This window comes from Mustela putorius, unplaced genomic scaffold (genome assembly GCF_011764305.1).
Source record: "Mustela putorius furo isolate JIRA1106 unplaced genomic scaffold, ASM1176430v1.1 tig00003870_pilon_pilon_pilon, whole genome shotgun sequence".
Lineage (NCBI taxonomy): Eukaryota > Metazoa > Chordata > Mammalia > Carnivora > Mustelidae > Mustela > Mustela putorius.
The window spans coordinates 9,907,274-9,932,384 of record NW_025422022.1 but is presented as its reverse complement, the minus strand read 5'-3'; the positions used below and the strand labels follow the sequence as shown (position 1 = coordinate 9,932,384).

The 25,111-nt window shown below is 39.3% G+C and overlaps 1 protein-coding gene across 5 annotated transcripts in view; it reads right to left on the bottom strand.

The window, feature by feature from the left end:
* Positions 1-25,111, bottom strand: part of PHACTR1 (phosphatase and actin regulator 1) — a 550,281-nt gene that overhangs the window by 488,872 nt on the left and 36,298 nt on the right. For all 5 annotated transcript variants that reach the window (XM_045066953.1, XM_013056847.2, XM_045066954.1 and 2 more), the window contains one exon: positions 18,235-18,381. In XM_045066953.1, the coding sequence (XP_044922888.1) occupies positions 18,235-18,381 (147 nt within the window). The remainder of the gene's footprint in view (positions 1-18,234; positions 18,382-25,111) is intronic.

Here is a 25,111-nt window from a genome sequence, read left to right as displayed (position 1 = left end):
ATGCACTCCTTTATGATTGTCATTGAGCCACGGTTTAAAAGGAAAGAAGAGTGCAGACAAGGCTGTTCAAATTCCCTCTAGCAAGTCAGGTGCTCCCCTGGGACCCTGATTTCATCTACCGCTGCATTTACTCTAAGTTAACAACTACTCAGAAAACAAAAAACCTTTCTCTCCACTGCTTGAAAGACACATGTGACTTGCCAAAACTGAAATATAATTTTAAAAGGCTGTCTTTGGAAAGCCGACATGTAATGACTTTTTTTCACTCTGATGGAGATTAGCAATTGTTCTAAGGACGGATAGGCCAGGAGAATTCTAAAGAGCTGTTGACTTCTTGCTTCAAGATGCACCTTTCCAGTAGGCAAGGCTGGGGTGGAGATATCGCAACTGACTCACCATCTATCTATTAGATTGAAGCTGTATTCCAAATAGAGGAATGTATGATAACATGTATGATAGAATGCAGGATAGTAGTATTAGCTGGGAAATGTGGAAATGCTGCATAATATGTTGGAACACTGGCCAACCTCATCTTATTATTGAATGGACTGCAGAAAGAAATCTACTTTCATCTTCCTAAGTATCCAAAATAAAATGTAAGATGATAAAACATTTTCTATGAGAAACTGTTTAGTTGTATCACACATTTTTATGTTTTATGTCTATTCTGAAGATGAAAGCGTATTTTCCAAAGACATGCTTATATCCTGCACCTTAGCCGTATTGATTTTGCCATATTAAAATACCAGTAAAGCAATAATAAAGTAATTTTATCTATCAACACGTTTCTAGATCCTTTGAAGTAAATAAACATTAGAATGTTAAGTTGTCAAATTAAGTTGGTCAAGTGAAACCATTCTGATGCTTTCCCTTTGATATTTTTAGCATCTAATAAAACATGCCTAAACCACTTACGTATATGCTTAGATGGTGCTCAGAATATGTCTGTTAACTATCGGGCTCGACTCTGTGAATTGAGCCATGATGTGCCCGCTCTCAAAAAAATGTTCTGATTTAGAGTAGTGTTTGCTGATTTTCATGGGTAAATTCTCACTCTATAGCTGATGTCAAGCCATTGACGTGGTACCACTGACCGCGAAGGTGGGAAGAGATGTGCTTCACTGGCTCAAAAGAATCTCTATGTACTGGTGGCCAGGACACCCCTGGGCTGCTTTTGAACGTCTAGATTCTGAAGACTTTCTTTTTCCCTTTCTTTTCTTCTCTTCTTGGGGGCCAGCAGGTTCTCTAGGACACAATTTCCTTGTTTGTAAAATGGGTTAATGGGAACAGGTAATCTCTAAGCTTTCTCTAAGCTCAGTTCTTTAAATATTTCAGTAATTTCCCACTCTGAGTTTTAAGGCAGACTGAGTATTTTAGCAGAATTTTTAAAAGTTCTGGGGGCGCGTGGGTGGCTCAGTGGGTTGAAGCCTCTGCCTTCGGCTCAGGTCATGATCGCAGGATCCTAGGATCCCAGGATCGAGCCCGCATCAGGCTCTCTGCTCCTGGGGAGAGCTCTCTGGGGAGCCTGCTTCCCTTCCTCTCTCTCTGCCCACCTCTCTGCCTACTTGTGATCTCTGTCTGTAAAATAAATAATAAATAAAATCTTAAAAAAAAAAAAAAAAGTTCCGCTGCGTCCAAGCTTATACTCTAAGGACTTAAGAGATGTAGGGTAGTATCCAACACAGAGGCATGTTATTTCTAGTTCAGTGAGGTTTATTTTATTAAATTTAACTCTAGTTTTCAGAGATATATTAAATGGTAGACTCCCATGATCTTGTCACAATGATGTCAGTTCCTACAGTTCAGCTCAAAAAGAAAAAAACAGTAACCAAAAAACCTGCCAAGTCAATGACGAGAAACACATCATGGTTGGTTGTACCTGCTTTATTTCTTCTTCGGCATTTTCAAAATGGGCAAAATTAAGGATATCCCTAGTTGTGGTGCATGGGAGAAGTAACAGCTAGTCTCTTTTGCTAGAACTGCACTTTCTTTTGTCTTTTTTTAAAAGATTTTATTTATTTATTTGACAGAGAGAGAGATCACAAGTAGGCAGAGAGGCAGGCAGAAAGAATGGGAAAGCAGGCTTCCTGCTGAGCAGAGAGCCTGATGTGGGGCTCGATCCTGGGATCCTGGGACTCTGAGATCATGTTCTGAGCCAAAGGCAGAGGCTTAACCTACTGAGATATCCAGGTGCCCCTAGAACTGCACTTTCAAACTTCCTTCATGTCTAGGGAATCGCTTGGGATGAGACCATCAACTGAATATTGTTGAAGAAAAGTTAATTGTTTCACTGCTAGTGCTTCTGCAACTATAATGTACTAAGAATGAAAACCATGTTTCTTAGGCCTTAGACACCAACTCTAGAGAATATCCTATCTCCGACCCTCCCAGAGAGCAGGGCTGAAGAGGTGAACACAGCAATCCTGAGAGGCCTGCCTCGCTTGTAGACCTCTCTGAGAGGTTAAGTGTGTCCTTGCTCTAAAACTTCTGCTTAAGGCAATTGTCAGAAGGAAAGAAGGATCAGATGTCTGGAGATGGTCTGTAGATATTACTAAAAAGTGAAGAGAAGGAACTCTCATTCATTGCTGGTGGGAATGGAAAATGGTACGGCCACTTTTGAAAACAGTTTGGTGATGTTGTGCAAAACACAACATACTCTTACCATATGATCCAACAATCATGCTCCTTGGTATTTATCCAAAAGAGTTGAAAACTTATGTCCACACAAAACCTGCACATGGATGTTTATAGCAGCTTTATTCATAATTGCCAAAACTTGGAAGTAATCAAGATGTCCTTCAGTAGGAGGTGAATGGATAAATAAACTGTGATCCATCCAGACAATGGAATGCTATTCAGTGATAAAAAGAAATGAACCAGCAGGCCATGAAGATACATGAAAAAATGTTATACCCATACCACCTTAAATATATGTGAAAGAAGCCAATCTGAAAAGGTTACAAACTGTACAATTCCAATCTTTTGACATTCTAGGAAAGGCAAAACAATAAGGACAGTAAAAAGGTTAGTGGTTGCTAGGGATGGGGGATGGGGAGAGAAATGAATAAGAAGCAGATCACAGAGGATTTTTAAGACAGTGAAAATATGCTGTATGATAGTAAATGATGGGTCCATGCCAGTATACATTTGACTAACCCACAGAAAGTTGAACACCAAGAGTGAAACCTAAGGTCAACTATGGACTTTAGGTGATAGTGACATGTCAGTGTAGGTTCATCAATTACGATAAATGTCCCACTCTTGTGGAGGGTGTGGTTGTGGGGGAGGCTCTCCATGTGCGGGAGCAGGGGGTGGAGGGAAACTCTCTGTACCTTCCTTTCCATTTTGCTATTAATATAAAATTGCTCTTAAAAAAAATTTCATCAACATGTGTAAACCATAAACTTCCTCAATGTGGTATGTCAATTACTTCTCAATAAAAACATAAAAATGAAAAAAAATTTTAAATGAAGTCCTTTGAAAAAAAATGAAGAAATCCAACAAGTCTGGTATAAAGATGGACTGAGAGCAACATGACCATTGCCATGATAACATTTCTTTTCATTCCAAGTTCTTTCTGAGCATCTATTATGGTCTGTGCTCTGTGTCAGACACTGAGGATTCAGGAGTGAATAAGGCAGACGTGGTCCCTTCCCTCAAAAAACTAGGAGTCTGGTGGATGTTGATATTCCTACTAATGGATTTACTTGTCGAAGAAACTGTTAAATCTACATCAAGCATGTAGCAGGCCTTTGGTGAATATTTGTTATATGGATATTTAATGAAATAAGTCACAATAAACAAGTCATTCATTCTTTTCTTAAAATTTTGTCCGGGCTTTATAAGGGGACTTTGGCTAATCTATTAATTGTCACTGTGATAGAATATCGAGATTTTTTATGTTAATAAACTGAACATGCTTCTTGGTTGAATGGTTCGAGAGGTGTTTATTGAGCACCAACTATGCCAGGTACTTTATATCCTCCCTTCAAGTCATTCTTACAACCCCGGGAAGTGAACATGCCCATTTTATAGGTAAGTAATCAGAAATTCATAAAGATAATAAACTCGCCCAAGAGAGTCAGAATTCATACTCCAGTCTGTCTGACATACTTGTGTTTCTCCCTTTATATGCAATAGTTCAAGAGTAGTCAAAGAGTCATACCTAACCAAAGCTCCCACATGAGTCAATAATCTCCAAACATTTTTCTCCTTCCATGTATGATCGTATATTACAAGCCAGTGGGCCCTCTTGGCAATTAATCCCTAGGAAGACTACAGCTCTGTCTTTTAGTCGCCCTCCCGCCTCTTTGGTCTGCTTCCAACTGTACAGTCTCTAGACCTTCACCACAGTAAGGTCCTCACACTAGGCATAGCTGGGAATGTATTGGGAGAGATTAGGTGGCCTTAAGACTTGGAACCGTTCTCCCCCTCAGGGGAGGAAAATCCGTGAACCTCAGCAACAGATTTATAAAAACTGAGGACTTGTGGAGAAAAATTATATTTTTATGAACCCACATAAATAACACAATTCTTTTTCTTGAGCGTCACTGAAGAGCAAGCACAAGAGAGAGGAAACCAGTGATAATTTAGAAGAGACACTAAAATGCTCTCAAGATTCATTGTGGTTATTGGACCATATTTGAGGTTTGTAGAGATTGACAGAGAATAAAGTCCTCTGAGAACCAGCGACTGGGAAGAAAATTACATCCACTTTAATATATACACCATTGTTGCTGAGTCTACGTGTCCAGTGGCAGTAAATACACCAAATATTTGAATCAATGTACAGATAACCATAAGATGTTTCTCATTTTTCTCCAGTTCTGAATGATGAATCTTGTCTGTAGAAAAGCTTTAATTTGACTAACATCCGCTTCTCTCCTGGGTCCCTTTCTATGCCTTTTTATTATAACCGATATGATTTCCTTTCAAAACTGGTACCACCATTTCAGTTTGGTGTAGAATAACAAATCCAGTACGAATACCTCCTGGTCTGAGCCATGTTAAATGATGAAAAGGAATCACATCTTTCACAACTGGACTTCTTTTGCCTCAATAATATATTTTATCAATTAATTATGATGTCTCATTGATCACTATTCTTCTATTTTTCTCTGCCACTTGCCACCAAAGATCTTAGTTATCCAAGTACTATGGTGATGAGATTTAAATTAAATAGTGTTAACCCTTTTGAATAAAACCTATACAATTTTGCATAAATAGGACAGTGAGAGAGGCACCTGGGTAGCTCAGTCAGTTAAGCGACAGACTCTTGGTTTTGGCACGTGTCACGGTCACCATACAGGCTCTGTGCTCAGTGGGGGAGTCTGCTTAAAGATTCTACCCCTCTGCCCTTCCTCTCACTTGCGCATGTGCTCTCTTTCTTTCTCAAACAAATAATCTTAAAAAAAAAATAAGTCAATGAGACATTGAACATATATTTTTAAAAAGAAAATATATTCATATTTGTGGACAAGAGACCTACTGATAGCTTTTCTCTGGAGAAATCACCTATAATAAATGAAACTTGCAACATGGCAATCTAAGAACTGAAGTAATACCTGACTGAGTGATTACACCGGTCTTTTTTTGTGTTGGCTAAATTCAGTCATTGTTTCCTTTCCACCTCAATATTTCTACTTCAATGTCCTTAATAAGTGGAACCAGGGAGGAGATAGAACGCAGATCCTAGTAGCTGTAACTCTCTTGAATTGCTCCTATAATTGGGTTTATGAAAGGACTGTAGATGATATATTTCTTTATGAGGTAACTTTACAGCAGAAATTGTTCCTACAGATCATATTATATGAGCTGTAACAGAGAGGCCAATGAAGTGAGTTTAAGGCTGATTTGAGCTTATTTGGGGTTGACCTGGTGTGATTTTTATGGATGGGTCTAGTTGGTCTTCGACTTAACACACACGTCTATGTATGCGGTAGCTATTTCACAAGACAAGATGACATGTTTTGACTCAGATCTCAATAGACATGAAAAATAAAGGCAAATATTTTTATTTCTAAAAATACCAATGTTCTTAAGATACCAGAAAAAATATTGCCTGTACTCTAGGGGCAAACATATGAATAGACTTTGAATGACAATGAAGAACTTTCAAATCAACTAAACAGCAAATGAAGGGTGCACTAACTGTGCTGCCTGGTTGCTTCAGAAAGTGGGGAGGACTTTTGTGGTGAGGAGTCAGTGGTACACAGACTGTAAGAAACACCTTTGGCTAAAACATCAGAAACCACACTAACGATTTATGTCTGCACATTTAAAATGAACTCTTAATATGAGAGGACAAAGGAAAAATATTTCAGTTCTTTTACAATTTGAAAAAAGACTTTGTCATTTTGAATTTTGCAAAATTATAACAGTGTATCAAGCCTCTAATTTGCTTAAAGCCTATTCAGCAAATATCTTTTAATGTCAAAATGCAATAAAATACACTCATGAAGATTATGTGGTATCATAAATTATATATAATGGGGAATCTGTGATAAGCCACAATTTGGTGTGGTCTGCTTTGCCCATCATAGCTCCAGACCCAGACATCCGCTGAAAGTTTTTGCTTTTATATGAATGAAATTCCTCCAAATGGTGAAACAAAGACAAGAAGGACAAATAAAAATAAGAACCCATCCACTCCTAATTTTGTTTTTGCCTGTCCTATTCAGTGGAATGCACTGAACATGGAGAAACTGTTCCTAGAACTGTGAATCTGCCTTACATGTGAGGTGTCTCTGAGTCCTTTACCAAAACTGGTGGTGGAAGTCACTTTTCTTACTGAAATAGTTGCTTCCTCGCTGATTGCAGCCAGCATCATGTCCAGAAACAGCAAAGATGTTGCTGGAAGGCAGCACGGAGGGTGATCTGGAGGGAACACAGGGCAGCTGGCTTCACAGCTGTGCAAACTGTATAATTCTATGGTTTGAGTGGGAGGTAGTGAACAGCCCTAGACTTCCGCAGATACACTGGGGACGTTTGAGCCTCTTCCTCTCAGAAATGAAGAACTGGCCTTGAAAGCTTTGGGTGTGTTGTTTAAGGTCAAAACAAATAATCAGGGCAGTCAGTTGGGGGAAGGAGTAGAACATGAAGAAAATGGGAGGGGAGATTGGGAAAGAGGAGTGTACTTAGTTATTGGGCTGAGTGTCTGCCTATGGCCAAGTTGGACTGGTGCCCCACATGGCCAGTGGTTCTAGAGTGCAGCAGAGTAAAAATTCAAGCACTTTTTCTCTTATGGGTTGATAATAATATCCTAAGGCAGCCACATGTCATTCCCTGATGAGAGCTGACAGTGGAGGCATGAAGGTCACCTACATTTATAAGTCAGTAGATGCTATAGTCAGTCTTTTGGGGCTATTAGGCTGGGTTGAATTTTTGGCTATGGCAAAGGCAACATTTTAAGTAGAATTAGTCTGGTTTTCACATTTTCATTCCCATGCCTTATTTGTGGCACAGCCAGACATTTAAAGCTATCTCATTCACCCAGACCACATCTGTTTCTTGCCTTTGCATAGTACTTGGCTCTTGGCAAAACATTTTCATGTTTGGTCCTTAAAGTATCAACAAAAATGAGGCAGACTGTTATCCCCATGTTATAGGTTTCAAAGATTCAGAGATGATTCAGCCCTTCAGTAGCAGACTCAGATTTTGAGATCAACAAATCTCCAAACCTGTCACAGAACACTTGTGCCCATGACTCTGGAGAGAGAAGATGCTTCTCCTGGCTCTCAAAAGTTAAGATTCTGTGATTTTTTTGATGTTCACCTGGCCAACACTGAAGACGTCTCAAACTAAAAAGTTGTATTCTCTTTTTTTTCTCCTTCCCTCTTTGCCTTCCGCCTTTCTTCTCCCTATATCCCTTTCTCTGCTCCCCCCCCCCCTTTCCACAAAACACCTCTTCCATGTTCAGGGGATCACTGGAAATTCCAGTAGTTATTCTACTGGAATAGTCATTTCCAAGTGGCCATGTGTAAAAGATATTTCAAGGTTGATCCACTCAACTTCAGTCAGAGGATAGACATTAAATGTACATTTCCTTAACTTTTAGAGTCGGACGGTGACTTCCTTTCTCATTCTGGGCCTGTCATATTCATTCAATACTCCAGACAAGAAGCACTGAATAGATGTAAAATTTAGCTAAAAAAATTTGTTCCTTATGTGGAAGTTCCTGAATTTGTAGCTCATTTGGTCCTATAAGATATGGTAACTAGATGGGCATCTTCCTTTTTTCTTTTTCTTTTCATTCTTCTCATTCTTTTCTGTTTTGTAGTATCTTGGAAGAATTGAACAAGGATGAGTGCCCTCCACTTGTGTATTGGATACTCACTATATGCCAAGTATTATTCTAAGCCTTTCCCATGTAATAAAATTATCTGCTCTTCAAAACCAACAACAAAAACCCTCCAAGATTGTCACCATTATTAATTCCATATTATAGGTGAGAAAACTGAGATCAGAAGAGGTTGAATGTCTTGCCCAAGGTCAGAAAGCTAGTAAGTGACAGAGTGTGGGTTTGAAACAAAGAAGCATAGTTTCAAAAGTATATCCATACAACCACTAGACTACCTTGGAAAAGAAAGGGCTGCTCCTCTTTGTATTCTGTAGGGCTGCATTGTGACTTCCGTGGCTCGTAGGCATTTTTGTCCCTTTCACCACAAATAAATAAATAAATACTGTATTTTATTACTATGTTGGTATAAAGACAAATATAAACCAGGCTGGATTCTATTCATTTTTTTTTCTCTTGACTTTACAAGAAATTAAAACATTTTTGTGGGCCTTGAAAGGTATTGTGAGCCTGAACTCTGTGCCTACTGTACCCAATAGCTAAGTTGGCCCTGACTCTGGGGTTTTTCTCTTTCACCTTGATTCATTTCCAGTTAAGAAAATGAATGTACCACATTCTTTGAGGATTTCCTTGCAAATACTGTTTCTGAGTGCAGAAATAGCATCTGGTAAACGACCAATAAAGAAATGATTTTTAGACTGTTGGTAAAATCATTTAGATGGGTTGTAACTAGCATTTTTGTAACTAGACTATGTTGGAATGAAATGAAGTGGGAAGGGATAGGATAGGATAATATAGAAAACAGCATAGTATATTTGCATCTATTAGGAATATTTTCAGGAATATGTTATTCTAATTTTAAATATGCATGTGTGTATGTGAGGTGATATAAAGCACATTTTTCCCTTTCTGTTTTTTTTTTTTTTTTTTTAAAGAGAGAGAGTGCAAGCAGGGAGGGGCGCATGGGGAAGGAGAGAGAGAATCTCAAGCAGGCTCCATACTTACCAAAGAGCCCAACATGGGGCTCGACATCATGACCCCAAGATCACGACCAGAGCTGAAACCAAGAGCCAGATGCTTAACCTACTGTGCCACCCAGGCGCCCCTAAATGCATTTCTTAGTGAGTTCTAGCCAAATATTTTTAAAATACTGAGCTAGGATGCATTTTTACTTCTGTCTCTTTTTTTCCCTTAGCCATGTTCAACTTAAAGTGTAACCGTATGGCAAAGCTGACATAAGCTTGCTCTCTTATAAGAAATCCCGGCCACTAAGAATATGGGTTTGGAGTCATATTAAAAAGATGACCCAAATTCCAATTCTTCACCTTATTCCCCTAATTATCTACATCTTCATTGCTGAGTTATTTGACCTCTTTGTGACTTAGTTTCTAAGTGGATAAAATAAGGATTGTAATAACCATGCCAATCTCATAGGGTCATTATGGGATATAAATGAGCAAATGCTAATAAATCCCTTGGCACAGTAGTTGTTAATAAACACTTTGTATATGCAGACAACTTAAATATGTATTTCTGAGCCAGACCTCATGTTTAGCCTTAGGCTTGTCTAACTGCCCATTTGATAGCTCCACTGGGATGTCTAGAAGGCATCTCACATCTGACCTCTCTGCAATTGAACTTCTGACCATTCCGCCATGCTCCAAAATGGCTCTTTTATCCTGTAGTTGCTCAGGCCAAACCTTTGAGGGACTTCTTGGTCCTTTCCTTCTCTTACAACCCTCACTGAATCCATCATGAAAGCTTGTTGGCTATCCCTTGAAATAGGGATAGAAACAAATCTGACCAATTCTCACTGTTCCTGCTGTATGTCGCTGCTGAGCCACCACTATTTCTCTGGGTCACTGTAAAAGCTTCCAAATTAGCTTCCCTGCTTCTTCACTGCCCCACAAGAGTCTGCTCACACCACAGCAGTCCCAGTGTTCCCCCCCCCCTTTTTTTAAGATTTTATTTATTTATTTGACAGACAGAGATCACAAGTAGGCAGAGTGGCAGGCAGAGAGAGAGAGAGGAGGAAGCAGGCTCCCCGCTGAGCAGAGAGCCTGATATGGGGCTCGATCCCAGGACCCTGGGATCATGACCTGAGCCGAAGGCAGAGGCTTTAACCCACTGAGTCACCCAGGTGCCCCCCCAGTGATCCTTTTTAAGATCTTTCTCAGATCATGTTACTCTTATGCTTAAATCCCTGCACCATCCCACATGTCACTAAGAGGAGAGTCAAAGCCCGGCAGTGGCCCGCCAGATCCTGTGTAATCTGGCCCCTGTTCCCTCACAAATTTCCTCTCCAGAGAGCCTGGGCTCCTTGCCAGGTCTTGAACATATCAGGAACAGTCCAGATAAAGAGGCTTTCCATTTGCTCTCCCTGAGCTCTCTCTTGCCCTGTCCTCCACCCATACTGGCTTTTTGCTCATTTTTTCACCTATTTCTGAGAACTTGGTTCTCGTTCCTTCTTCTCAGTGTTGCCTATCCTGCAATCCATCCCTTTCTTTGCCTCCATGTGCCTTACACTCTTAACTTGCTTTATTTGCTTCTGCCCTAACACTTAACTTATAGAATACTATGCAATATATGTAATTATTATATTGTTTATTGTCCATAACGCACTTTTAGAAGTTAAAAATTATGAGGGTTAGATGTTGTTTGTTTTGATCACTAATGTTTCCCAAGTGTCTAAAACATGGACTAATACATATTCAACTCCTCAATATCTGTTGAATGAATAAGTATTATTATATTATTATTTCTTCTTACCTTCTTCCACCTCCCCCACAAAGCACGGGTCTCAAATGGAATAGGGATAAATTCAAGCACAATGAAGCTCTTTCTATACTTTGTTTAGACCATGGTTGAGTATTAAACCAACTTGCTATCATATGTTTGGTAGAGATCCAGAAATAATGGGATCTCTATGTCTATAAATGGCAAATAATCATATTGATAATGTTCAGTATAGTTTCAAAACCAAGATGTACTTTGAATTCTCGTAACTACAATTACAGCCCAAATGTTAACTATTCAAAGACACTGTTCCTAAATTGTTAGTTTAGGGTATAGAGATGTGGTAGAAAAGATCAATAAGAAAGCTACAGGCTTTTACAGAACACTTGTCTTTATAAATGTTAAATAACTAGTAGTGTGACTATTCCTGTTGTCCTTCAACAACCTGTAGAAAGTCACACCAATCCATCATCATTCAATAAGGCCATTAAATTGATTTTGTCTTTTATTTAACTATCTTACATTATATAAAAGACTTGTAAATTAAAGCAATTAAGATGTCAACATGGCTCACTTTTTTTCCTCCTGAAATCACATCCACTTTATCACCGACCAAAGTGGATGGGGACAGTGATGAAACAAAGGGGGAAAATGCTAGAATTCTTGTATCACACAATGAGGAAATATTATCTCTATTAATAGTTCTTTCAGGGCCTCTTCCGTTTACATGACATAATACATTGGCTATAATACATGTCCCTTTTTTCACCTTATCAAGCCAAAAAGAAAAAATAGCTCTACAAACTATCTTCTGCTTCCACTTGGGTCTTAATGCCTGCTTGTATAATAAATAACCACGAACTGAAGTTGCATATATCAAGGAGTAACTCCATGTGTTGTATTAAAACATTTTTGGTTGGCAATGAAACATATGCATGAAATACATTTTTTTGCACTTATTCTAACCAACAATTTATTTGCTCCTGTCACCATATATGCTGGGAAAGAAAAAGGAAAAAAAAATTCTTTGTAATCCATGACCTAGTTTTACACTTAGTATCTAGAAGTTAGGGTTATTCTATCTGAATTCCAAAGGGATATATTTACCTTCCCTAGTAATTTAAAAGGATAAATGGAAAATATAGATCTTATATACTCTATTCATTTTAATTATAAAAGAGGACAGGCTAATGCCAATTGGGAGACTGGGTTAATATTTCGTTTTCTCACTTTTCATTTACTGCCATGATTTCTCCAATACCTATTCAATCATTCAATAGATATTATTTATAAAGCATCAACAATGTTAAAGACTCGAATCCCTAAATATTCAAATTTAAAACATTTTAATTAAGATGATTAATGTAAATGTGCCTCCCAAGAATATTGATTATTAATATTTATCAATTCTTCTTTAAATTAAGCTTATTTTCATAACTTAAATATTTTTAATTATTGATATAATTATGCTATTCCACTGTATGTTTTATACCATAAATAAGACAGCATATAAAAATCAGTGGTATAGTGTATATCTAGTAGTACAGCTAGAGCTAGAAGTACCAGGTATTCATAGGAAATCTTTAGGTTGGATGAGACTTTAGCAGTCTTAAAACCTAGGGTGCCTGGGTGGCTCAGTGGGCTAAGCTTCTGCCTTTAGCTGGGGTCATGATCTCAGGGTCCTGGGATGGAGGCTGGCCTCTGGCTCTCTGCTCAGCAGGGAGCCTGCTTCCTCCTGTCTCTGCCTGCCTCTCTGCCTGCTTGTGATCTCTTTCTGTCAAATAAATAAATAAAATCTTAAAAAAAAATCTAGATCCCTCATCTTAGGGCTGAATGAATCAAGCCTAGAAAAATTAAATGACTTGCCCATGCTATCAGATGCAGATATATTAAAATCAAGCTTTTCTGTCTCTTGATTCATACTTTCCATATAAAATACATCTCCATGGTCTTGCATAAAAATAAAAATATATATCTTTTATAGACAAACTAAACAAGTAACTTATCATTTAGTGGTTAGATAATAGTAAATATAATACTTAGATGTTTAAAAAAAAATTGAATAATGCCCAGGCCAGAGATCCCAAGAAAATTTAACCATGTGACACAGATTTTGTACTTGAATTGTCTCATAAACATATGGATTGCTGTTGAAATGATGACATGATAAGCAGCCACGTTAAATATTAACAGCCAAGGGCTTCCCATATTCTCATATTGTTAATTATTTACTTTCCTTAACTTTGTTTATATTATTTATACTGCCTGAAGCAGTTTCATCAGTACCATCTGAATGTATTACATAATGAGATTACCAAGTTGGTTAGCTTTAATGACAGTAAAGAAGGAGGGCAGAACCTCAGAAAGATTCATAAAAGAGGTTTCTGGTCAACTACATGGTCATCCATTTGGAATGTGGCTACTGAACGTGAGAAGCAGTATTTCCTTCCTGCTTTCCGACCTTCCTCCTTCTCTCCCTCCCTCCCTCCCTTCCTACTTTTTAGAAGCAATACTTCCAAGGAGATTTTGGGACCACCAAATTAAAGCCAGACCCATATGATCAGCCTTCAATTTGAAATCGGTAAAATAAATATAAATAAATAAATAAATAAATAAATAATTTTTTTAAAAAATGAAAGAGACACTGGCACTCTTCACTGAAAGAGTAAAGAAAGATGATTGCCAAGACCTTCAGATTGGTAAAACAATCTTGGTTGAGTATGACAATATTCACAGTTTTGCCTAGGGACAGTTCTCATTGCTATGTGATGATGGCACATTCTGGGCTGTCACTTTTCAGTATCACAGGTTTTCATAATTTAAGAGATAAAGACTTCCTCCTCAAGAAAGGCAGAAAAGAGAACCCCCTGAATCCAGTTTATAACTTAATCTAGTTGACCCACCCATTCTTTTTTTTTTTTTTAAGATTTTATTTATTTATTTGACAGACAGAGATCACAAGTAGGCAGAGAAGCAGGCAGAGAGAGAGGAGGAAGCAGGCTTCCTGCTGAGCAGAGAGCCCTATGTGGGGCTCTGATCCCAGAACTCTGGGATCATGACCTGAGCAGAAGTCAGAAGCTTTAACCCACTGAGCCACCCAGGGACCCCTGACCCACCCATTCTTAGAAGTAGCCAGAACAAGCCAATTTGGACTGCCTTTATCCTCTGTGCCTAAAAGAGTGGAAAAGCAGTAGAAGTCAGAAACAGCTATTCTTGGGTGACATCGAAACTAAAACAGATCTTGACCTCCTAAGGAGGATAGGTATTCTGAGGCTGACCATGCTATTAACTTAAAATCTACTCCACACAGAAGCAATTCTGAAATGTCAACATAGGTTAAACTTCCTTATGATTAGAGAAGTTCTTACTGTTCTCAGTCGTGGCTCAATATTGGTTTTGGGTTTTAAACAATCCTAAATCATCATCAGGGTGACTAGCCTTCCTTCTTTTGACATCCTCAAAGAAATTTTTGGTCTGCTTAAATCTTCTATTTACCATAACACATCCATTCACCTTAGTATGTAATTGCAGAGAACTTTCCAGTTTCAGCACCTTCTATGTGTCAAATACTCTTCTATGTGCTCTCAATATAAAGATTAAAGAAACACACTAGCTTATAGGAAAATATTCACCAGATGAGATGCAACTTCACTGCATTCACTTCAATGCAGTGAATGAATGACCTCATAAGGCAGGGTAAGTTCTCACAAGCTAGATGTCAGTGATGTTCATTACTAAGTGAGAACACAATTAGAAACACTTGCTACTAATAGTGTGAACATATTCTTCTGTTACACGATGTCCTTATAACACATTTTAATTTCTCAGGGAAAAAAAAACCCTCTTTCAATGTTTTAAATGAGGTCTGATGTGTCTGGGTAAGTTTTAGCAGATACATTGGCTTAATTTTCTCTGGCATTTATACTATTTTCAGTAAACAATCATTATCAATATTAGCATAATATACTACGTGCTGAGTAGAAGCTAAAAACCTACAAAAGAGGCTCCTTTAGAAAAAAATGGAAGTCACGGTTCTGAAAATTTCTGTTCTATACTCCGGCAATTTAGGCTGAAACTTGAAATTTGCATCTTCATAAAATGATTTAAGACCCACATTTTGGTGCTATTCTTTGACTGACATGGGACTGTAGGTGAATGAGTATATCCTTCACTCAAGCTGTGGAGTTATTTCTGAAATGATATTATTAAGTGCCCTCAGGGACAAGATATAGTTGAAAGGATGCTTGAGTATTTAGTTAGTATTCAAAATGCCCAGTCTACTTTATTTGGCAACTATATAGATTAGTTTAAGGGTGTTGGTATCCAAAATGATTTTGTGATAGCCAAATAAAATGAATATATGTATATTTATTCCATGAAGCATTACTAAACCTCTAAAATATTAAACATGGGTTTACATATAATGAATAGGTGTGAGAAAGCAAATATTAAACATAAATAGTTTAAAGCAATAAGGAATTTTTCTGGAAAGAATAAACAATGAGTGACTACTTGAGGGGTAGAAGAGGAGTGGGAATAAAGAGCAGAGTAAAGCTTCCTTGCTTAATTGTTTGTAAATTGTTGTTAAAAGACAAACAAAATTCTCTCTATGCCCAAATTATGTAATTTATCCAAAGTGTGCAGGCTCCTCTGTTCAGTAACGCTGATAACGACACTAATAGTTTAATTACAACTTGCTGCTCAAGGAAATAAACAAGGCTGTTTGCTTTTTAAACCAGGGGTTACAATTACTTTTAAACGCGGGGGAAAGGCACATCTGCGAGTAGATCTTACTATGTCAGAAAAGCAACCAGAAACCAGCTGGAAAATAAACAAAGCACCGGGAGTGAGCAGCCTGCACAAAATTAGAGCAGAACTGCTTGATTTGAGCAGAGGAGCAGTAGACGCCAGGCGTAGTAAATAGGCGGTAAATGTAGGTGGGCAGGGATAGAAAAGTTTTTGGTGGCTAGATCTTCTGTGTTTTCCCTGGGATTCCATCACTTGGAGGGACGGGCACCCCTCCCCCGCATATCTTGCTTACAGTCATGTCACACAGTCCCTCGTTTCAGCACCACAGACAGAGGACAGCTCCCCTAAACGCAGAACACAGCCCAAAGCTGCTTCTTTCCAACATCCCCTGCATGGCATTTCTCTTTCTTGCTGGTGTCTTTCTTAATTTTGCTTTTGGGGGGTAATTCTAAGGGACATATAGGAGGGACTGTTGGACTTGTTTATTTCCAGATTATAGGGAGACAAGTCTTGTCTGAAAAGTCCAGACATTTAATTGGCCTCCAGAGTAATTCAACCAGAATAAAAGATTGCAAGTCACTGGGTTTAATCTGGTGGCAAAATGGCTCAACCCAAGTCAGGAGTGGCTGAAACTTGAAGCTCTCTTTTAGTATTTTATGTTATTGCTTTGTTGTAAGTAAAACAAGGTAAACAACTTTTACTAACTGCCACTCCATCCATTTTTTCTCCGGTCCTAATAAGCATTAGACCCTAAGGAATATACCAGTGTTTGGTAGCAAAGGGGTCAATGGTAAAATTTCTAATATTTCTCAGTGAGAAAACAATCTCAATCTTAAAAGAAACTCTTCTCAGTCCTTCTGAAGACCCCTCACAACCACATCCTGAATGTGGAACATACAAGTGAAGGATTAACAGTTCCATAATGAGACCACAGGCTACTACAGCAAAGCACAAAAATGGCCAAAAGTGCCCCCACTAAAGACCTCATTTCCCCAGCCCTAAAGCCAGAGGAAAACATTTTAGGAGTGACAAGGAACATACGATCAAAACCCCAAATCACCGAGACAGGAAAATAATACTCCAAGAGCCATAGCCACTTTGGTACTTTCTGTTGCCATTCTTCCATTCGTGAAGATATGGTCACTTGGACACCACATCCTGTTTCTCTAATCAGAATTTTAATCTTTTGTCCAAACTTCTCAATAGTGTATACAGTATTTATCATTTGAAGGTCCCCTTTGCTCCAACACACGCGCACAATCACATACTTTGATTCAGTTCCATTTCCAAGATTTAGTTTGCTAAGGAAAATGGTATTATCTGGTTTTCAAACCTATCTTGAGGGAGGGTCTCCGAGAAAATGCCCTCACACTTTTTGCACTGGAATTACTGGAACACTAAGGGATTTCAGAAAGGAAGAAACACAAGCTCGGGGTGGGGGTGGAGTAGGGGGTGGAGCTCAGGAGGCATTCAGAAAAGGCAGCAGTATGAAGTTAGTGGTGAACAACTTCCTCCCAGTGATAATGACCATCTACTAGTCACAGAGAGTGAGGTCTGCCTGCAAATCTGGAGCAGCTGCAGCAGAGCGGACAGCAGACACTGGGTGCTGCTTATCAGGTACCCAGAGAGGTCTCAACTGAAGCAATTTGATCTTCTGAATCCCTCAGTCCTTTCTACTGCCCCTTCTTCTTCTTCTTCTTCTTCTTCCCTCTTTCCGTTCCTTCCTCCCACCCTCTCTACCCTCCTCCCTCCCATCTCCCTTCCTCCTTTACCTCAGTTGTCCTTTGTGTCATTTCATTCCATCTGGGTCACTTTGGGCACAAGTACCACGGACAGAATCAAATCACCTATCCTGTAGCCTATGGACCGTGTTATTATTATTATCACCCCCAAGGTTGTTCTCAAACTGCTTGGGGGAAAGGATAAGGTCCTGTTCCTAGCTGTCAACCCTCTCCATAGCCCCCACCGCAGCAGTGGTAGCAAACCAGCAAAATCACCAGTCTGAATGTCACCAACAAGTTCCACCCTGTAGTAGCCCTGCCAGCAGACCTCACCAGCAGAGCCTTGCCAGACCCTCCGCCCACAGCCAGTGCACTCGCATCCCCAGACAGCCTCGGTGATTCCTAAGATCATTGTTATCACTGACAACACTTTCTTCTCCTCATGAAAGGGGAAAGCCCGCTTGTGACTCCTGGGCGGCTGTAGGGCTCCACGCGCTACCCTCCCCCACCTCCGCAACACACACACACATACACACCCCTCGGAATACCGGCGACACAAAGAGCGACTGAGCGAGCCCGGAGCCTGGCTGGGTAGGAAGGGGGGCTGGAGGGAGGGCACTGCCGGGAGGGGGACACCCAAGGAGGGGCAGGGGGCTGAGCCAGCCGCTGAGGAGGAAAGGGAGGCGAGGAAGCGAGGTGCAGGAGAGTGTACGGCGGGAGGGTCGACCTTACCTGCCCCTAGGTTGAAGGAGATCCTGGCTTCGGCGAGGTACGGCGTGTCGCTCTTGGAGCGGACTCTTCTGATGGGCCGCCGGTCTATATCATCCTCCGAAGATGCCGCCATTAATGTGGGAGGCAGGAGCAGGGTCGCCCGGCGAGCTGAGAGGGAGAAGGAGATGGAGAGAGAGAAGGAGAGAGGCGGAAAAGGGGAGGAGGGGAAAGGAAGAGGCTCACACACGGGGAGGGGGAGGGGAGAGGGGGAGGGGAGAGGAAGGGAAGGGGACGGGGAGGGAGGGGGAAAAGAGGGGGAAAAGGAAAAAAAAAAAGAGGGAGCGAGAAAGAAAGAGCAAAGGAGAGAAAAGGGTGAAGGGAGAGAAAGAAAATCCGTTAAGGATTTGTGGACTGGAGCAGAGATCAGGCTATCACTGGCTTGCTCCCAGGGCTCCCCTAACTCCTCTTGCAGCCACGGGGCCAACGGGTCAGTGTTCCCGACTGACACCCCGCCTCCTGCCCGCAGCCCCAGTTTTCAGCTGTTGGCACAGATAGGCTGATGCGAAAGGGAAGACTCCAAAGCCAAGATGCCCAGTCAGCACTGTGCCCTCTCCCGCCAAACGCACTTACTCTGCTCTTCAAGTGCACACTAGGGTCTCCTTAACCCACAGGATCCTCGAGACTGAGGACGCCTGGCCAGTTGTACCAACTTAAGCTTTCCTTGCGTGGAATTATTATTGCTGGAGTACCAGCCCCTGGTGGTCACAGAGGAGGGCACTGCATTCGGGGTACCCCTCCAGTCCCTCTTTCCCAACCGGGAGCTCAAATTAAGATGCAACTAGATCTGCAATCCTCAGAAGCCCCCTTGAACCCTGGAGGTGGAAAGTAGAGGAAAAGAAGTATAGACAAGTCTGGGAGCAGTTTGGCAATAAAGTTTTCAGAGTTGATGCTTTGAATGTACACTAGGCATATTCCCACAGAGCTGAGTGACCCTCTTTTACAATCGCTAACTTCTAGGATGTGTTTATGTCTACAAAAATATCCATTCGTTTTACCCTTTAACTTTCTCTTTATTTGGGGACTTAGGGGACAAATAGTGGTCTTTGCATTGGACTTGTAGTCTCTATAACCCTGTGCCATTGAGGTGAAGATCAAGGGCACTTTACATTTCTTTGAATGTTTGCACTGCAAACTTCCCACATTACAGCACAGAAGGAAGTAGAAAGGTGAATCAGAATGGTTTGATGCTCCTACTGAATCTATTGATGGGCTAAACTCTTTGATGTTTGTCTTTCCACAGCCTCAGTCACTTGGTCTTTTTATGGCCTGATGTTGCCACTCTCCTTTCTAGTAAGAGCTCACCTGGAGTACACAGATAAACGTTGCCTTGATTCCCTCCCTGCTACAAAGGAGATGTCAGGGTCCAGTCATACCCTTGAATCTCAGAGGAAGAAGGGAAGCTGGCCCAGCTCTGCCAGACTTCCCTCCGCACTTTGGCTGTCAGTTCAAACTCTTGCTCCCTAGAATCTTCAGTCTCTCTGCACTACACACATAGCTAGTAACTCTTCATCTTAGGAAAAATACAACTGCCCTTGGCCTCACTGCTTCCTCAATCTCTACAAGACTATTTCCTTCCCATTCCGCTTAAGCTTCCTGTGGATCTCTTGTCCCACAGTCTCCATGTCTTAACCCCCAATCCCCTCTTTCATCCCCACTACTGGTTTCCATCCCCACCGGCCAAACAAAGTTATTTTAAAGGTCTTCATATCCATTTAACAGTTAAATCCATTTCTTTCTTGTCTGTTTTTTAGTACATAGTAAACTGTTCTTGAAGAAGTCTCCTCCTTTGGCTTTCTGCACTAGACTTCCCCCTGAACCATTCAGTGTCTAATTGTTTGCCAATTATCTGCATAGTTAATTTGAAATTGCTTATCCTGGCATGCAGAGCCCTTCACAACCTGATTTTAACATGTTTTTCCAAACGCATCGCCCATTATTTGCTTCCAGTCTGCTCGGATTTGTCCCAGTCTGGCTCACTTCTGCATCTACACATTTGCTTGTGTCACACACCACAAATTTCTTCCCTATAAACTTCCCATGTTCTCCCTCAACAATGTCAGATAACTGGTCCACTAGTCTATGGCATGAACCCAGTACATAGTAAATGCTCAGTAGATTTTTTTTTTTTTTTTTAAATAGAAGAAGGGAGGGGACGTAGGAGAAAAGAGAAGGAAGTAGTCGTTACATAAGTAATGAGTAGCAAGGAGTGAACTGGGGACCAAACCCGTATCTGCCTGATTTTAAATCCTGTGTCCTGAATCAGTATATTGACTTGCTAAGTATATGTATTTGGTTGACTAGCCACACTTAAAATTCACTTTTCTATGACATTTGGCTCATGATTATGTCCCGTTTATCTCTGTGAAACATGAATTAAAAATGGATGCCTCCTCTCCCAGGAGGCACAATAGGAACCTTTGGCTCATCAAATGAACCATGAAGGTTAATGTTTTTACATGGCTAGTCAGGGTGTAAACCAATATTATGATTGTAACATTTAGGTTCAGGCTTTTAAGGAAGTACGGAAGTAAGGAAATTAAGTCCAACAATTCTGAATACTGTAAAAACTCTGTCTTTGAATTAAGGCAGTGCCACTTGATTGTTCAATATAGGAGCCATTCTCCATCCCCTTGTATTTTCATTCTTCAACCATGTCTTAAAAACAAAGCCCAATAGAGTCATTTGAAGAAACACCTAGCTTTAGCTTTCCCTGTGTTTCTTTGATTTTACATTTCATGGGTTTTGGGTTTTTTTTTTTTTAAGATTTTATTTATTTGACAGAAAGATCACAAGTAGGCAGAGAGGCAGGCAGGGAGGTGGGGGAAGCTGAGCAGACAACCCAATGCGATGCAGGGCTCAATCCCAGAATCCTGGGATCATGACCCAAGCCAAAGGCAGAGGCTTTAACCCACTGGGCTACCAAGGCACCCCAACATTTCACAATTCTTGATATAGAGAAGTATATTTTTAGATTTCTAGATCTTATTTCGGCATTTTAGAAGTTTAAGAACTTAACATTGCCATTACTTTAGGTGTACCTTTCTTTAAAGGAATCTCAATGTATCTTCATACAATTTCATTATGGACATTTTATTACTGAAGTAATTCTAGATAGATACACTTTTGGCAAAAACGACATAAAGATACTATGTCTATCTACATGTTCTTGAATTATTTTATTGTGTTTTTATTTCTGACTGTTCTCTTCCATTTTTTTTACTTCCTTAATTTACTCTTTTCTTTATCTTACCTAGTTTTTCCCATTCCCTTTTCACCTTGCCTACCTTCTCACATCTTTCTTACAATTTGTTCACAAAATTGATCCCATTCATGTAGCTCCCTCTTATCCCGCATGAAGGACTCACTTCAGTAGGTTTGTTCCGATGTATCCACATTCTTTATTCTCTAGGATTCCTTCCATATATATGATCTCTTATCATAAACTATCTGAGGGACATCAGGCAGGAAGCTCTTGTATGGAATCTGGGAAGCTGGGTGCTGCGCCCAGTACTACCACTACCTCACCAAGTAACACTGGCAAGTCACTCACTTTACCAGGTTGGATCTGTCACCTCAGCTGTAGGAACGGTGGGGTCAGCTAATGGGATCTTAAGGCCCTGTCCAGCTCTAATACTCTAGGATATTTGCAGCTATTTTTCTATCTCTTCTTCCTTCCATGAACATCCATGGCATATTTTGTCTCTTAATCTAAGAAAATACATTGTTCCTTTGATTTGGAATGAGCCATATTTAGGAAACCACATGGTACCCATATTTCTCTCAAATGATTTCGTATTATTCAAGTTTTATTTTATACAATTGTGCATCTTTTGGAATCTGTTTTTTTTTCCTCATACTGTTTCTATCATGTGACAACACCCATATGATTGTTTGTGTGTATGCATGTGTGGGTGTGTATATAGAAAGAACTGAATTCGGGTGCCTGGGTGGCTCAGTGGGTTAAGCCACTGCCTTCGGCTCAGGTCATGATCTCAGGGTCCTGGGATCGAGTCCCGCATCGGGCTCTCTGCTCAGCAGGGAGCCTGCTTCCCTTCCTCTCTAGCTGCCTGCCTCTCTGCTTACTTGCGATCTCTCTGTATCAAATGAATAAATAAAATCTTAAAAAAAAATTTAAAAAAACTTAAAAAAAATTAAAAAAAACTTAAAAAAATAATAAAAAAAAAAGAAAGAACTGAATTCAACTGTGATCTCAACAACTTTTGAATATATTTTTTAAAAAAGATTGTTTCTTTTTTAGTAGAACTGCTGATGCAGGATGAGGATTTTTTTTTTCTTTTCTAAAGCCAGTCAACACTTTAACACTGAAGACCCATACATGTATGTTATATCGAGACCTAGAGACAGGAAAGAGAAGCAGCAAAATAGGGTGCTTGGAAGAGTAACATTTTATACATCTATCACTAGCATGGAAGAAGATGAAAGTGGGAAGAGAAGGAAGAAAGAAGAGAGCAATATTCCATCCTAATCAAGAAAACTCTTCAGGTGATTGAAGCTTTAAAAATATTATAAATAAAGTGTATTTCTAGGACACCCATACATTGATAACACTTAGAATATTTGTTAAAATGTAGATTTTCAAGGCCCCCAACCTGGACCTACTAAATTTTGAGGGGATGAGACCTGGGTACCTAGATTTTCAAAAGGCTCCTAACTTTGTCCATTCTCACCACTTGTTGTCAACATTACACTGGAGGTCTTGGTCAATGCAGTGACTTAAGTAAAAGAAAAGAAGTTAGAAAGATATAATGATTTGAAACAAGAATAAAATTCTGATTAGTTATATATGTTATGATAGTATACACACAGAATCTATAAGAATCCAGACTATTAGAAATAATAAGTGAATTTGACAACATCACTGATGTAATAGCAGTATAAAACATCAATTTTGTTTCAACACATTGACAAAATTAGAAATTTACTTTAAAAAGAACCATTTACAATAGTATCATTACCATCAAATACCTATGAATAAATCTCACAAAAGGTGAGCAGGACCTCTACATGAAAAACTACAAAATATTCAAAAAAAGAAATTAAGAAGAGTAAATAAATGAGGAGGGATGACTAAACCATTCTCATGCTCATGGATTAAAAGACACACTTTGTAAAGGCATCAGTGTTTTCAAATTGATCTATAGAGTCAATGGAATTCCAGTTAAAATTCAAGCTTTTTTATTTTAAAGTGGCAAACTGATTCTAAAATTTAAATGAAAATACAAAGGGATAAGATTAGCTTTATCATGACAAATAAGGAAATAGCTGGGGGGTTTATAGTAGAAGATATCAAGACATAAAGGTATATCAAGATATAAAGGTATAGAATTCAAAAACAAAGTAGGATAACTAGACAAATGGAAGAGAACAGAGAATTTAATAGACCCATATATAAACAGTCACCTGATTATGACAAGAGTCTCACTGCAGTTTTGTGAGGGAAAGATGGACTCTTCAATGAATATTGCTTGATCACTTAGATATTCATATGATGGAAAACAAACCTTGATCCCTATCTCACACCATACACAAATTCAATTCCAAATGGATCATGAACCTAAGTGTGAAAGGGAAACAATAAGGTTTCTAGAAGAAAATCTTTTCACAGAAGTATATTTTATGACCAAAGTAAAAAAAAAATTTTAAGAAGATTTTATTCATTTATTTGACAGAGACAGCAAGAGAGGGAACACAAGCAGTGGGAGTGGGAGAGGGAGAAGCAGGCTCCCCATTGAGCAGGGAGCCTGATGCAGGGCTCAATTCCAGGACCCTGGGATTATGACCTGAGCTGAGGGCAGACGCTTAAAACTAAATCACCCAGGTGCCCCAGAAGCAAAGATTTTTAAACAGGACATGAAAAGCACTAACAATAAAAGAATGAGCAGGCATGTTGATGCTACTAATGTTAAGAACTTTCATTCATCACAAGACAGAATTAAAAATGTAACATACCAAAATATGTTGATGCAGTTAAAACAATGTTGATAGGGGAATTTTTAGCACTAAATGTCCATATAAGAGAAAAGGAAATTCTCATATCAATAACCCTACCTCAAGAACTTAGGAAAATAAATCTAAAATAAGTAGAAGGAAGGAACTAATAAAGATAAGATCAGAAGTCAGTGCAATTGAAAATATGGAAACAATTAAAAAGTAAATGAAACAAAAAGCTCATTCTTCAAAAAAAAGAAATAAAATTGATTAACTTTTAACAAGCATAACAAAGATAAAAATAAAGAGCATACAAATTACCAATATCAGAAATCAAATAGACATAATAACTATAGATCCTATATTTATTAAAAGGATAATAAAAGAATACTACAAACATCTTTATGCTCACATATTCAACAACTTAATAAAAATAAACTACATGCAATTTTTTAAATCTTTATTATTTTTTTAAGTTAACATATAATGTATTATTCGCCTACAGGTGGTGTTCTTAAATAAAGAAAAGACATGGGTTCCTGGCTAGCTCAGTGGGTGAAGCATGTTATAAATCTTAGGATTGTGAGGTCCAGCCCTATACTGAGTGTGGAAATTACTTTAAAAATAAAATCTTAGGGGTACCTGGGTGGCTCAGTCAGTTAAGCATCCTTGGGTCATGATCCAAGGGTCCTAGGATGGAGCCCACCCCATCAGACTCTTTAGTCTGTAGGGAGTCTACTTCTCCCTCTGCTCCTCCCCTGCTTGTGCTCTCTTTCTCTCTCAAATATATACATAAAATCTTTTAAAAATTAAATAAAATCTTTAAAAAATAAAGAGAGGCATCATTAGGGGAGTTGAAAGGCAAGCCACAGAATGGGAGAAGATATTT